The sequence below is a fragment of the Babylonia areolata genome, chromosome 19 (assembly GCF_041734735.1).
Source record: "Babylonia areolata isolate BAREFJ2019XMU chromosome 19, ASM4173473v1, whole genome shotgun sequence".
NCBI lineage: Eukaryota > Metazoa > Mollusca > Gastropoda > Neogastropoda > Buccinidae > Babylonia > Babylonia areolata.
This window is the reverse complement of record NC_134894.1, coordinates 35,707,193-35,722,768: the sequence shown is the minus strand read 5'-3', so window position 1 is coordinate 35,722,768 and position 15,576 is coordinate 35,707,193. Positions and strand designations below refer to the sequence as shown.

General features: G+C 45.6%; 1 protein-coding gene across 2 annotated transcripts in view; it reads right to left on the bottom strand.

Moving 5' to 3' along the window:
* The window catches only part of LOC143293662 (polycystin-1-like protein 1), a 233,326-nt gene that overhangs the window by 204,547 nt on the left and 13,203 nt on the right, over window positions 1-15,576 (bottom strand). For both annotated transcript variants that reach the window (XM_076604790.1, XM_076604791.1), the window contains exon 3: window positions 14,522-15,576. This exon is cut by the window's right edge and continues 315 nt beyond it. In XM_076604790.1, coding sequence (XP_076460905.1) covers window positions 14,522-15,576 — 1,055 coding nt within the window. The remainder of the gene's footprint in view (window positions 1-14,521) is intronic.

The following is a 15,576-nucleotide window of genomic DNA, read 5'->3' as shown; positions in this document are numbered from 1 at the left end:
TTAGCGCGCGCGCGCGCGCGTGTGTGCGTGTGTGTGTGTGTATGTGTGTGTGTGTGTGTGTGTGTGTGTAAGTGCATTCGAGCATCCCCGCATAAATGTCTTTTCTTTTTTAATGATCCAAAAACACCTGGCGGCTGGTCAGTCCATCTAACAGTTTCCATCATGCCTGTCTGTAGTTTCACCAAACCCATATAAACCACCGAAATATAATATGTTTACATTGCAACGCCTGAACTTATCACCAAGGCTGAAGCAAATAATCTTGTCTGAGTCTCTCACCCACCGACTCACTCTACTGGGGCTTACAGCTTGCGGTCCCAGCAGTTAACACAGCTCCTCCCACCCACGCACCTCACTCCCCAAGCTCCACCCTACCCCTTCCCTTTCTCCCCTTGCCTCCTCCCTCCACCGCCATCTCAAGGTTCTGTCCAATACAAACTTTCATATCATTATGGTACGTACGTACATACATGTTTGTTTGTCCTTGACACTTATTGAAAATCCCCAAGCACATGTCTAGCCACAACGCCATGTGATACCCAAGCGCTCCCATCCCGCCTGTCCATCATCCCATCCCACCAACGGAGGAAATACAATCTCTTCACTTCCCGAGGAAGCTGACAAAAATCCTGTCTGAGTCTCTCACCCACCCACTTCCACCGCCTGCCGTCCCTGCGGAAACCCTCCAGTCTCTTCTTCCCTCTCAACCCCTCCCCCCTCCCCACAAACACACACACACACACACACACACACACACACACACATATACATCAACACCACCACCCTCATCTCGAGGAGGAACCCATCAAGGACTCTGTCCAACACGCAGCGTCTGACTGCTGTCGAAAGCTGCTTTGAAAGGCCCCCACCACCTTTCTGCCGCCTCAGATGATGATGTTCGGACAGTAATGGAACGGCCATCGACCGGCTGGGACATTGCCTGACACAGGAAACGACCCGAGGAAAGTCTATGTTTTATCTCTGCTTTATCATTATGGTTGTCTGCCCTGTGTTCCGCCTGGCAGTTACATTAGCGTTATCTTCTTTTTTGTTTTGTTTTTCCCCCCAAGAGCCTGCCCATACAGTGCTGCAAAGAGCTGAAAAAAATTCGCCATATTGCCAGATAGAAACCACTCACCATGAAGCAAACCAGAAACCCAGTTCACCAGCCAGCCAGCCTAAACAACGCACACGGCTATCTGGAAATCATCCACTATGTAGCTAATTGGAAGTCACTCACCATGTAGCTACTTCGAAATCACTCACCGTGTAGCTGTATGTAAATCCCTGACCACATAGCCGAACGTAAATTACTCACCGTATAGCTTATTGGAAATCGTTCACCATGTAGGTGATTGGAAATCACTCACCATGTGGGCTAGCTAACTGTAAATTACTCACCATTTAGCTAACTGGAAATATCTCACCAGGTGACAGTCTGGTACGCAGTCATCAGACAGCGAACTGGAAATTACTCGCCACGCAGCCACCCATAATGCGTATGATAGTCAGTCGTGTCCGACAATGACCATCAGAACAGCAGAGGAGGCAACTGCTGTCCCAACTATCTGGGCTAGAATTTTAATACAATGGAGAATGTCTTGCCCAAGTTACATATCCTCGCTCTCTCGGCCAAGAGGGTTTTAGGACAGTCGGTGTTGGGATGCTCCCCAAAGGCCAACCAGCCGCCAAGGCTGCAGCACTAAGACCCAGTGCAATTTTACCTCCTAGTTTGAGTCGTAATCCTTCACAAAAGACTAAGTTGTAAATGACTTCCCATTACAGTGGAGAAACCATTGATCATACAGTTCTCACTTGGATGTTGGCCCAAATGTAAGCTTATGTCAATCTGTGATATAAGCTGAGTAGGGTAGCTGACTGGAAATAATTCATAACACAGCGAACTGGAGTCAGTTTGAAAGCACTCATCACCTGGCTATTTGGAAACCACTCACGACGCGGCTCTGTACAAAACATTCACGCTGTAGCCATTTCTGGAAACCACTTATCAAGTTGCCAGCTGAAAAACACCATTCATTGAGGACCTACTCTTCTATAGGATTTCGGAGAATGCAGCTTCCAATGACACCCAACGCATAATACTGTCATTGTTTACGAAAATGCGAACGATAATAGGTTTTAAAAAAAATAATACATGCGCGTTTATGGAAGTATTAGTATTGAGAACAGATGTGTATAAATCATGTGAGTCTGTGAAAGGTATCTGATACATAATTATTTATGAAAATCGCGGTGAGCCATGCACTGAGCAGGGGAATCAGTCTATGGACGTGATTTATTATTTACTATCACCTTTATTATTGTCGTTATAATTATCATCATTATTTCTCATCATTATTATCATCATACTTATCATTGTCATCATTGTCACCATCACTTAGCTGCCACCACAACCACCACTACTACTATTATGACTACTACTGCTGCTTCTCCCACTACTAATACTGCTGCTGCTGCTCCTCCTCCTCCTTCTACAACAACTACAACTACTATCTCACCACCGCTACCACTACTACCACTACTTCTAACAGTAAGAAGGGTGAAAGTGGTCCATTTGGTTCCTTGTCCTGCCCAAGGACGGGTCAACTCATCCACTGAAATGGCCAGTCTTCTGAAGTCCGACAGCTCATCATGTTCATTCTGTGGCGTGCTGCACGCTCGGCCACGAAAAACAGCTGGCTGTGCCGTCACTGTGCTCCTCCCCTATATTAATGTTCCGGGGAGGTTGTTTTTTGTTTTTGTTTTTTGTTGTTATTTTTTCTGACCATTCCAAAGAAAGGGGACACAACTCGATGCACGTTTGGCACAACAAACATGCCTCTCCATTAGAGAGGACTGAAATGAAAAAAAAAAAAAAAATGAATGGTCCACATTTGCTGCCTTTGAAGGGTTGAATTCCGCACACCGCATTCCGTTTATTAATTTGTTTTATTTATTAATCCAACCCTTTCAGCACTACCAATGATGTGCGACCATCAACGCCAAGGAAGTTTTCACTCTAAATCACTTTTTTTTTTCCACAGTTCACGGAGATCACTCACGTGCTGATCACCTGTCAGTATTTCACAACAATCGTTTTTAACTAATTTCGTGTAAGGGTCAAGAGTACGGTAAAAATCTTGAAACAGCTTGTTTAACACTTGCCAATCAATTAAACATTGCTTTGTGTCTATGATCACACGAAATATGCACAAAATGTGCTCGAAAATGATCAGCAAACTTCTGAAGTCCCCTAGGAGTTTATGAAGAGTTCAGTAAGTCCCCTTGGAGTTTATGAAGAGTTCACCCGTTGCCTAGTTACAAGCTTATATTGGTTGGAAAGTCAGACAAGCAGTTTGATTAATTATGAATTGTTGTGTTAGGTCCGAAAATAAGCACAATGGCGCTCGAGCTGATGTTGGACATGGGGCGGAGTGAGTTTATCAGGTGTTCGCATCCCATTGCAACTGCTTCGCTAGAATGACATCGTTTACCCATTTTACAAAACACAAAATGTTTTAAAAGAACTATAACTCATTGCAGTCAGTCTATATTACAAAGCACATAATGCAGCGACGTTTTTTGTCCCGCTTTAAAAAAAAAAGGGGGGGGGGGATTCCATGACACTAAGTAAATATTGCCAACCAACACGTAACTGATATAGTAATACATTACTTCACCAGGCGGATTAACTTCCCACATGGTAAGCACTATTACCTGATTAACTTCTCCAACTTTTCGAGAGGGAAGCCTGACAGACAAACTCTGACACCTACTCACACTTTATGGCTAGTGGCAACCGTCCTAGGGGACCCTTTTTTCCCACCAAACACCCCCTTACGCCCCCCCCCCTCCCCTCCCCTTGCCTGCTACCTTCCTCCCATCCCCTATCCGAAACCCCGGGCCGCCTATCGATCTCACACCACTACCAAACTCCACACCGAGACTCCCTTCTAAAACACGCAGACGTCTGGCTGACCATCAAAGATCGCTGTGGTGGGCTCCAGCAGCTGCTGCCGAAACTGATCATGGCCGACAATGATGGAATGGCAATCAATGGGCAGGCAATTTGCCTGATGCAGCCAACGCCCTGAGAAAAGCCTCTGTTTTATCTCTCGCTCTTGACAAGCCGGTGTATCTCTTCTTCTTCTTCTTCTTTTGTTTTCTTTCTTTTTCTTTTCTTTTTTTCCCTGCGATAATTACATTAGCACCACCATCACCATTTCCCAGATGTCAAGACTCTGGGCCGGTTGAAAACCGCTTGCCATTTCAGCTGGCTTGGAAACGCACCACTTTGTCTAGAGGACTCGAGGCTCCGTGGGCCTCAGCAACACTGGGTTGGTGGTGTAGGTGACTGTCAATTAGTTGATGGCGTTTGCGAGAGCAGCGCGGAAAACGTCATGTGGCTGATGGGAGAAAACTAACTCAGGAAAGTGCTCACCAGTTGCTCTGTTTTCTCACCAGACCGTTGGGACCACCTCCTCCTCCCCCTACTTAACCACCCCTTTGTCCTCCATCTTACCCCCACCCCTAACCTACAAACCCTTCCCTTGGCCCTCTTCCACCCTCCACCCATTATAAAATAGCTGAACGTGAATTCTCGAAAGGTCATATTACCGCCGAATGGTATGCTTCACAATTTGTCTCGCTTGACAGATTGAGATACTCACATCCAGTATCGTAGACAGTTAGGTAATGGATCTGGAGATGATTTCAACACAACAGTAAATAAATATTCCGCGCAATCAACTAACTGATTAATCCAAAGACTGGTTGGTTGACGGACTGATTTAGTGATTAACCACAATCTTGACTCTGTTTTATGCAAATATTATTCCCCCTCTCTCTCTCTCTCTCTCTCTCTCTCTCTCAATCTGTGACTGGATGTGTGCGAGAGAGAGAGAGAGAGAGAGAGAAAGAAAGAGATGTGTGTGTGTGTGTGTGTGTGTGTGTGTGTGTGTGTGTGCGTGCGTGCGTAACTGTGTGCCCGTGCGTTTTCTTGGCCATTAAACGTCACGATGCTAAACTCATGGTGTGCAACCGTACCTCATGAAACCATCCCCCTCCTATCCTCCAGTGGTGAAAAGACAGTTGCTTAAGGCTTTCTGAAGAGAAGACACAAATACTGAGTTTTGAATTCCCCAACACCATTCTCTTTTCCCACGTGCCAGAAAAGGCAACACAATTAAAAAAACAAAAACAAAAAAAAAACTCCTGGTATGTCCCCTCATTATATCTCCAAAATCTCCCACAATGATTCCAACCAGCACTGGCTAATGACCACTCAGAAGCTCCCTGGGTCTGGTGGGGTAATGGCTCAACTGATGAGCGCCCCACGTCATGGGGATAAACTGCACTCGCAATCGCCACCAGAATCTCGAGTCCCAAGCAAAACGGTGGATTTCCATGCCAGTTGAAAAATGGCAAGCGCTTTTTAGCCGGATCCGGATCTGAGTCTTGACTTCAAGGCAATGGTGGTGGTGCTGCTAATGTAATTACCGTGGGGTATATAAAAATATTAAATTAAATTAAATAAATAAAAAAGAAGAAGAAAATTATAATTAAAAAAAAAAGAAGAAGAAAAAAGATAAACCGGCCTGTCAAGAGCGAGAGATAAAACAGAAGCTTTCCTCAGGTCGTTGGCTGCATCAGGCAAATTGCCTGCCCATTGATTGCCATTCCATCATTGTCGGCCATGATCAGTTTCGGCAGCAGCTGCTGGAGCCCACCACAGCGATCTTTGATGGTCAGCCAGACGTCTGCGTACTGGAAGGAGAGTCTCTTTGTGTAGTGTGGAGGTGGGGGGGGGGGGGAAAGGGAAGGTCGTGAAGGAAAAAAAGAGGGTTTAAAGGTGCATTCTTCTACCAGCCATGAAGAGTGGATGGGTGGGAGGCACAAGGTTTTCCGTGTGTCAGCCCTTCCGAAAAGTCGGTTCAGTTATAGGAAGAGACTGCGTTTCCCAAGTTTGGTGATGCGTGCCTGGTTAGTTATTTATCAGTGTGCTAAGCTTCACTGACTTCAAAATTATCATACGAAAGCTGCAGGGGACAAAACTCTTTGCTGAATATTTAGTGCTTTGCGGAACAGAATTCCAAGAACGAAGGTATTGTTTTACATGGTATGGTTTGTACAACAAAATAAGTATTTTTAAAACAATAGTGTTCCCCCCCCCCCCCTAAATCTCTCTCTAAAACCCTTTTGTAATTGTGGGCACACACATACTATTTTCCCTTCCATTTTATTTTTTCTTTAAGACAATCTTTACGGTTGCACAAAACACATAACATGTAGTTTTTTTGTTTTTTTTGTTTTTTTAAATTTACAATACATCCCCATCAGAAGCTTATGATGTGTATCTATGTACTCTAACTGTTCACCAACCGTCCATATAAACTTCACGGGGTGGAAACACACCCTCTTCTAATCTCCTCCAGTACGGGATTGGCAGGAAAGAATCCTAAACCATTCCCCCCAACCCCAACAAGGGTTCATCATCATGGCTCCTTTACGTCTGCAATGCCAGAAATAACCACCCACACTTCCTCGTCCCTTGCTGCCCCATCTCCCTAGGCGCCCCCTCCCACACCCCTGCTGCTCTAGAATCCTTTTCTCCTCCCCCTGCCTCCCCCTTCCCCCCTACGCACCTCCCCCCCACCCCCGGCCCCCTCCCTCACCCACCCCCCCTCCCCCAAGTCCACAACCTCCGATCCCAGGAGTCCTTAAGTAGACACCACCCAATAAGCAGCCTCTGGCTCTCGCCGATCATCAGAAAAGCTATTTTGGGGTGGTTCCAGCTACCACTGCTACTAACAGTAATACTATAACAGAATGATGATAGTGTGATCGACAACAGAATGGTGATCGATCAGCAGGCAGTTTGCACTTGTCATACAGTCTGCCAGCCGCCTACAAGAAGGTCTAGTTTTGATCTCTTTTTCAAGATGACGTGTTGTGCATCTTCCTGTTTATAACACACACACACACACACACACACACACACACACACACACACACCACATTACTTCTTTCATGGACATCTCACAAAGTCTTCTCCACAAAGGTTCCCCGATCAAAGCCATTATCTGCACACCCCTTCCCTCCTCCCACCCTGACACCCCACCCATCCACCCACGCCCCCCTACACACACACACACATGCAAGCACACACACACTCTCAGCCCCCATTCTCGGCCAACCATCAAAAGCTGCTTTGGATGAGGCCTCCAACAGCTGCTGCTGCTGCTGCTGCTGCTGCCACAAATGGAGATGAAGATGATGGTGGCGATGGTGATGATGATGATGATGTCTGCCGGACAGTGATGGAAGGGCGGATCATCGATCCGCGTTCATTTTCCTCGAAACAGCCAAGCAGCCAAAGGAGGACCGACAACATCTCCCCCTCTCTCACTGTCATAGCTGCTGAAGTGCCTGGGAATTAATGACTCCTAGCACCATTTTGATTCCACTGGTGTCGGTCCAGAAACACTCCCACTCAGAGATACAGTTTCAGGGCAGGCCTTTATTTCGCTTTACCTCGTGCCAAAGGTTTTGTTTGTTTGTTTGTTTGTTTTTGTTTTTTGTTGTTGTTGTTGTTTTGTTGTTGTTCTTGTTTTCATATTGAATACCTTTATTTTCCAGAAAGGCGTGTGTGTTGTTTTTTTTGGGACAGCGAGGGCAAATTTTCATGGAGGTGGGGGTCATTTTGAGGGCAGAATTAGAATGACATAAAATGACTGATAAGAATAACTTTATTATCTCAAATTAGTTAAATCTAATCATGTGCATTATCACAACAAGACAAGTAAACAACATGGAAACAGTAAAAATTTTCAAAAATCAAATTAAATTAAAAAATATATACTGTTAAGAATATAACGAAGACACGAATATTGAAAATCCTGAGACCCCAGAGGTCTCCAAGGGAGTTATTTCGGGGCTAACAGAAGGCTATTGCCCCAACAATGATTCACCATGAACTCATGTTCGTGTGGAGTTAATCCTTTGGCCTAACCTCCCTGAATCTTCTTCTTCTTTCGTATCTGCCCGCCTTCATCAAGTTGAAGATTCTAGCATGATAGAAATGACTGTTGTTGTCGAAAAAATATATAAATTTGACCACCCACATTGACTCACCATAGGATGTTTTCCAGACCAGAAATCGGGTGTGATAAGGGCGGCACAGAATGAACTCCACCCTGCTTTTTATTGGTATTTTTGTTGTTGTTTTTTGTTGTTTTTTTAACCAGTCATATACTGATTTGTGCTTTCTGATAAATTTGTATAAAAGTCTAAGGGCGTGAAATCACTTCAAAGCAAAGGGATGGAGTCTTCCCAGATCGGAGTAACTCCTCACAGGAGTCATTTCAGGCGCTCACCCCTAAAACGACTCCATGAAGTTACCTTAGTGTTGGGGTCATTTCACGATAACAAAGTCTAACTTTATCGGCCAGCGCGGTCGTGTCGCCGATCGAGAATGACATTAGTATCACCACAGAACCAGGGAAGGAGGGGGGGGGTGGGGGAGTGAAGGTTAGAGGGAATAGGGATATTGGAAGGGGGGAGGGTGTCTTCGGCTGGGAAGGCGGGTAGCGTAACCATGCAGAATCATCTTGCTGCAAACCACTTGGCCCCTTTAGAAAGGTACGGCTGGCGGGAAAACAACAACTAACGAGCAAACAAACTAGTAAGAGCTGACGACAACACATCCCAGGATCGGATGAACTGGTTGGGAACGCCTTTCATTCGTCTTTCTCCTCCACCACCACCACGCCCACCAACAGGACCACCACCCTCCGCTATCCCAACATACCCTGCCCCCCCCCCCCCCCAACCCTGAATGGTTCTTTTGAAGTATATTTGGGGTGGGGTCAGGAAAAAGGATGTTACAGTATCGTGAATTCTGAACACCAATGAACAAGATGCTTCTGAAGAGTTCTTCTCACAGATGACGTTTCAGTAACCACAAAAAAAAAAAAAAAAAAAAAAAAAAAAAAAAACCACCATGGCACTGTTCGAGTTGGTGGGATGATGGAGCTATTTCGAGTGCTGCGCTGTTTTTGGCAGCGTGGGCTGTTAACTAACTGGGCAGATGAGGTAATTAGCAAAGCGTTACGCAATGTCTAGTTTTAGGAAGTTCCAGTGAACTTGGAGAGGCCAGGAGTAAATTTGTTTCCCTGCCAAGCCGCGCATTACCCATGTTAAAATACAAGTCCTGAAAGTTACCTTTAGTTCACATTAAATTAGATTAGATCTATTTAAAGCCCAGTCGATTCAAGCAGCGAGCACCCCCCAAGGCTATCATCAAATTCGAGCCAGAACCATTCAATGTCAAAAACAAAAACGCTGACCACACACACACACACACACACACACACACACACACACACACACACACACACACACACACACACGCACACGTGCACGTGATGTCGGGATCATGCGTGTACAGTTTCTGCCCCGAACAACGAACGAAAGGAGTAAAGACAGAAAAAGGAAAACGAATGAATGAATGAATGAATGAATGAATGAAAAGACAGAAAAAAGAAAACGAATGAATGAATGAATGAATGAATGAATGAAAAGACAGAAAAAGGAAAACGAATGAATGAATGAATGAATGAATGAATGAATGAATGAAACGAAGGAAAAGAGATCATTAAAAATTAGAAGGAAACCCGAAATGAACAAATATGCCTAGAAGGAAATAAAGAACGTACGAACGAAAACATCTACTCCCTACCCCCTACACCACTCCCTTTGTTGTTTTTGTTTTGTTTATATGGTGTAACACATAAAAGTCAGCACGCTTTAGTTTAACACTTTGAAACTGAATTTCAAAGCCGTACAATGTTTTCAGACAATGTCAGCCCCTCAAAAAAAAAAAAAAAAACAAAAAAAAAGCAACGATTTAACATAAACATTTCATCTTAAAAGGAGTTTTCTTAAAAGGAGTTTTCGATTTCATTCTTTTCCTTTCATTTTCCCTCTCCTTTTGTTTTTCTTCCAAACTGCTTGCCTAAAGTGAAAATGGGAGCACTCAGACACTTTCAACAGATTTCTAGAAAGTCTGCCTGCTTTCACACCCACAATACAGACAGAACTGTGTAAACTGATCAAGAAGTTGACTGGAAGAAAACTATAAACACACAGACAGAGAGAGAGTGCAAGTGAGCGAGCGAGCGAGAGAGAGAGAGAGAGAGAGAGAGAGAAAACGTGTTCGACATCACACTTCCCTCCCGCTGCTCTGTCTCTCTCTCTCTCTCTCTCTCTCTCTCTCTACCCTGCCCCCTTCTCACCTTTTTTTCTTCCTTGATCCAGCAGAACTGCTAAAATGATCAGACTGGTGGCACTCACAGCCATTACTCGTCACACTCTGATGCGACACAGCGACCAAGTCTCCATTTACAAAGTTTGGCAGGCAAAATGTCATTAGCCACACTGCTCCGCACCCCAAAACCCACCTCCCACTCTCCTAAAGCTAGGCAAACAGCTTAAAAAAAAAATAAATAAATAAAAATAAATTAAAAAAAAAAACACCTTGAGCTCTGCTGCTGGGAACTGAATCCATCGCTTGTTTCAGCGCGATATGTCACTAGCTCGAGTTCGCTGCATGCATCAACACCAACAATGGAAAGGGTACATCTAAAGGAAGGTATTCCATCTGATTGACCAGCAAATGTTTAACAGTTATACGCAGTTGTCTATCCTGAGTTCCACTGTAACCAATCGCAACAAACATGATCTGGGCATTCTGATAGTCATAGACCTGTGAAATGCGGCTATTGAGGATGATAGGGTTGATGGGTGGCGGTGGGGAGGATAGGCACGACGGGGAATAGAGGGTGGAAACTTAATGTGTAAGACGAGTTGACAAAACAACACCATTCGACCGCGTTAGCTAATGTAACCTCTTCAGGATCACGAACAAAGGTTAGTTTCCCTCTTCCTGACTTCCTATATCCCCAAAGTTACAAACAATCGTAAACAATCTTAACATCCATTCCCAGACAACCAAAGGAACTGTCATGCACAAATGTTGAACATCTAAGTCCTCAGCATCCTTAATCACGAATCCTTATCCCTATTATCCTCTGAAAGCGCATGATCGTTGAACATCTGAATCCTACGCATCCGAAGATTGTACACGATTGTTGAACATCTAAGTCCTTTTTCATCATCAAAACATATACGATCGTTGAATATCAATCTTTATGCATCCCCAGAATGAATACGACTGTTGAGCATCTAAGTCCTTATCCATCCTAAGAATGTACATGTTTGTTGAACGACTAAGTTCTTGTTCTTCCACAGAATATGCACGGTTATTGAACATCAGAGTGAATATGATTGTTGAACACATCAGTCGTTATTCATCCTCAGAAAATGCACAATAAATTGTTGAACATCAAAGTCCTTTTTCATCTACCAAATGTGCACGATTCTTGCACAACTGAGTCCTTATTCATCCTGAAAATGTTCCGAGGGAGACAAAATTTTGTTATACAGTCAACAGTCTGGCGAAATGTGAAGTGCGACAAAGTGTGCCGATACAAAAGACCTGTTCAGGGTGTTAAAACGTGCAAAGTGACAAAACGTGCTGTGACGGCAAAACCTGTCCAGGAGTTAAAACGTGGAAAGTGACAAAACGTGATGTGACGGCAAAACCTGTCTGGGAGTTAAAACGTGGAATGTGACAAAACGTGATGTGACGCCAAACCTGATCCGGAGTTAAAACGTGGAAAGCGACAAAATGTGCTGTGACGGCAAAACTTGTCCAGGAGTTAAAACATGGGAAGTGACAAAACGTGATGTGACGGCAAAACCTGTCCAGGAGTTAAAACATGAGAAGTGACAAAAAGTGCTGTGACGGCAAAAGCTGTCCCGGAAGTTAAAATGTGGAAAGCGACAAAATGTGCTGTGACGGCAAAACCTGACCGGGTGTTAAAACGTGGGAAGTGACAAAATGGTCGGGGAGAGGGGAGGGGAGGGGGTGCATACTGTGTACGAGTGACAAAATAGGCCAGAGGTATGATAACACATGTCGTCAGGACGGCTGCCGTGCCATCACGAGGTGATTCTCAGACCTCTTGCCAACATTCTGTAAGACTTGGCACTTGAAATCGAAATACTTTGATATATTGCTAACAACAAAGAAACCACCTTTGAGAATGTGTGGGGGGGGGGGAGGGGGAGGGGAGGGGGGGTGGATGGGTGTTTTCTTTTTGACACCGCAAAATTATGGATTTAAAAAAAAAAACGTTTCGAGTTTTTTTGTTTTGTTTTGTTTTGTTTTGTTGTGTGTGTGTGTGTGTTTTTTTTGTGTGTTTTTTTGTTTTTGTTTTGTTTTTGTCTTTTGGGGGTTTTTTGTTGTTTTTTTTGACACCGCAAAGAAAACCTTTGAGATTATTTTTGGGAAGGACTCTGAACTCAGAATGATTTAACTGTAGAGGCCTCTGGCCTGTTAAAATGGGATGAGGAAATGCACAGAATGACAATATGTTAGATACTATATGTTAGATGCTATTATGTTCGCTTCACATTATTTTTGGATAGAGCAAGAAGAAAATAAATCTGAGATTGTCTTTGGACACTGAAGAAAACTCCTTTCAGATCATTCTTCTTCGTCGTCTTCTTCTTTTTTTTTTCTTTTTTTTTCTTCTTTTTTTTTCTCACTCAAAGAATACACCATCGAAATTATTTTAGGGCAACACACAGAAAATATCTCAGAAACTTTTTGTTTTCTTTTATCTCAAAGTAAAAACTTTTGAGATTTGAGGCTCTATACTACAAAAGACTGTATGATCACTTTAGTCATAAGTATGATTGCAATAAAATATGCAGCGAAGAGAGGAAGAGAGAGACAGACAGACAGACACACAGACAGACACACGGACAGACACACAGACAGACACATAGAGATACAGAGACAGAAGGAGACAGACACAAGACAGATAGACAAACACGCAGACAGACACACAGAGACAGGGACAGAGACAGAGAGGCAGAGAAACAGAGAGAGACAGAGAAAGACATAGACAGACAAGCAGACAGACAGGCAGGCAGGTGTGCAGAGACAGGTCACGGTGGGCAGACAGACAGAGAGAGAGTGAGTGGTGGAGAGAAGGAGAAAGACAGTGAAGGAAGAGAAGAGTGCAAGCCAGAAACTTGACCAAGAGAGTAGGAGAGAGGGAGAAAGAGACATACAGACAGGCAGACAGACAGAGACAGAAACTGAGGCAGAGAGATGGAGAGAGACAGAGAAAGGTACAGACAGACAGAAACAGAGACTCAGACAAAGACGGAGAGATAGAGAGACAGAGACAGAGAAAGACAGAGAGACAAAGACAAAGAGAGATAAAGACAGAGACAAAGAATGAGAGTCAGACAGACAGAGACACAGAGAGAGAGAGAGAGAGAGAGAGAGAGAGAGAGAGAGAAGAAGAAGAAGAAAGCGCATGAGGACACCTTACTGATCCGTACGTCCTGTCGATTGAATCCAACACAGATTCAATTTTTGAAAAGCCTCACGGAAAGAGACTGAGGGAAAAAAAAACGACACAATGACTGAAAGAGATGCACATAAACGTCACAAAAACATCAGCATGCACTCAAGCATGTACTTTACCAGTCAAAAACGCACACGCACAAGCACACGCGCACGTTCACATACACGCGCGCGCGAGCTCACGCAGGTATAATGCCGTATACACACTCCCCCCCCACACACACTACCCTACCCTACCCTTCCCGACTCTACTCTACCCTACCCAGCACTACACTACACTGCACTACACTACACTACACTCAACACGCGCACACAAACAGAATTCTATGTGTGAACTTTCCCATTAAAAAAAAAATGACCTTTTGTTTTACCAGGTGTGCTGGAGGTGAGATGGGATGGGGGTAGGGGGGATGGGGGGAGGAGGGGAAAAAACCCGCACTTCCTGTGCTTAATGATGCTAATTGTGTGAGTCACTTCAACCCTTCCCCTACCCCATATCTCTCTCTCTGCCTATCTCTGTGTCTCTTTCTCGTTCTCTCTCTGCCTCTCTCTCTCTCTGCCTCCCTCTGTCTGTTGTCTGTCTCTCTATCTGTCTCTCTCTCTCCACTGATATATCAGTCATGATTTAAATGCAGGAGAACATTTTAAGGCGCGGCTTCCTCATTTTCATGCAGTCACACAGCGCATGTGTGTATCTTTACACCAACATAATGCACACACAAACACATACATGATGACATTTCTCTGCACACACGCTCACACACACACACACACACACACACACACACATACACACATGCATCCATAAACACACGCACACGAAACCCCCTAGAGTCCCCACTACCCTCACAGGGAGAGGGCGAGACAGAGAGAGATGCACGAATACCTGCACAACACACCCAAAAGCCCTCCAAGTTCACCATACCCTTGCACACATATCAATACACTCATGCGCGCATGCGTGCCCCCCCCCCCCCCCCCCCCCTCCCCCGCCCCCCAACACACACACAGACTCACCTTCACCACAGAGAGACAGTCGCCATCCCCATCCTCATCAGAACAGGGCGAGGAAGTTACGACGCCGGCAGCAGAGCCGACGGCAGAGGACTGTAACGCATCGCTGACCATCACCACCACATCCCCCGCTCTCCCCTCCTTCCCTTCTTCCTCCTCCTCTTCCTCCCCTCCAGAGCAACGATCCACCCTTGACACCTGAAACTGCGGCGGCAGCCCTGTCCGTACCCCTGCTAGCAAGTCGAACGTTTCACCCGCGAACGCTGCCACCTCTGGCACCCCATCATCATCATCTTCCTCTTCCTCCTCTTCTTCCTCGTGTTCTGCATCATTACTAGTCTCCTCGCCGTTGGCAGCGTCACTTTCATCGCGCACACTCCTCGCAAGCTTTGCTGGGTAGTGGTCGTCGCGGTTGTGCTGTTGCTGATGTTGGTGGTGGTGGTGGTGGTGGTAGAAGTTGTGCTGGTGGTGGTGACGATGTTTGTCTTTCTGTCTGTCCGCTGGCGATTTCGTCTGGCGATGGGACAGAAAGCGCGCGCTCTCCCGACTACCACTACCACGACTACTCGCACCATTTCTTCTTCTTCTGCTGCTGCTGCTGCTGCTGCTGCTCCTTCTTCTTCTGCCCAGTCGGCGTTGCCAGCGCCGTTGCTGGGCCGGTCCCACCACAGCCAACGCCGCGCCGTATTGCTGCTGCTGCTGCTGCGAAGCTGTGGCGGTGACGGAGGCAGTGGTGGTGGTTGGCCGGAAGGAGGGGTATCTCTTTCCCCAGTGGTGGTGGTGGTGGTGGCGGCTTATTTCTTTTTTGATGAAGCTAGCGGCAGCAGCGGCAGCGGCGGCTGAGGAGGACGGGGAGGAGGGTGGTGTGGTGGAATCGCCGGGGGTGGTGGTGGTGGTTTCGCTTCTTCGTCTAGCGGGTGGCGACCATGGGTCGGTCCCTTTTTTCCCTTCTCCTCCTGCTCCTCGTCTTCTTCTTCTTTGTCCTATTCCTCTTCTTCCGTCTCTCTGGGAGCTTCCGTGACCGTGGTGATCAACGTTGTCGTTGTCGTTGTCCCTGA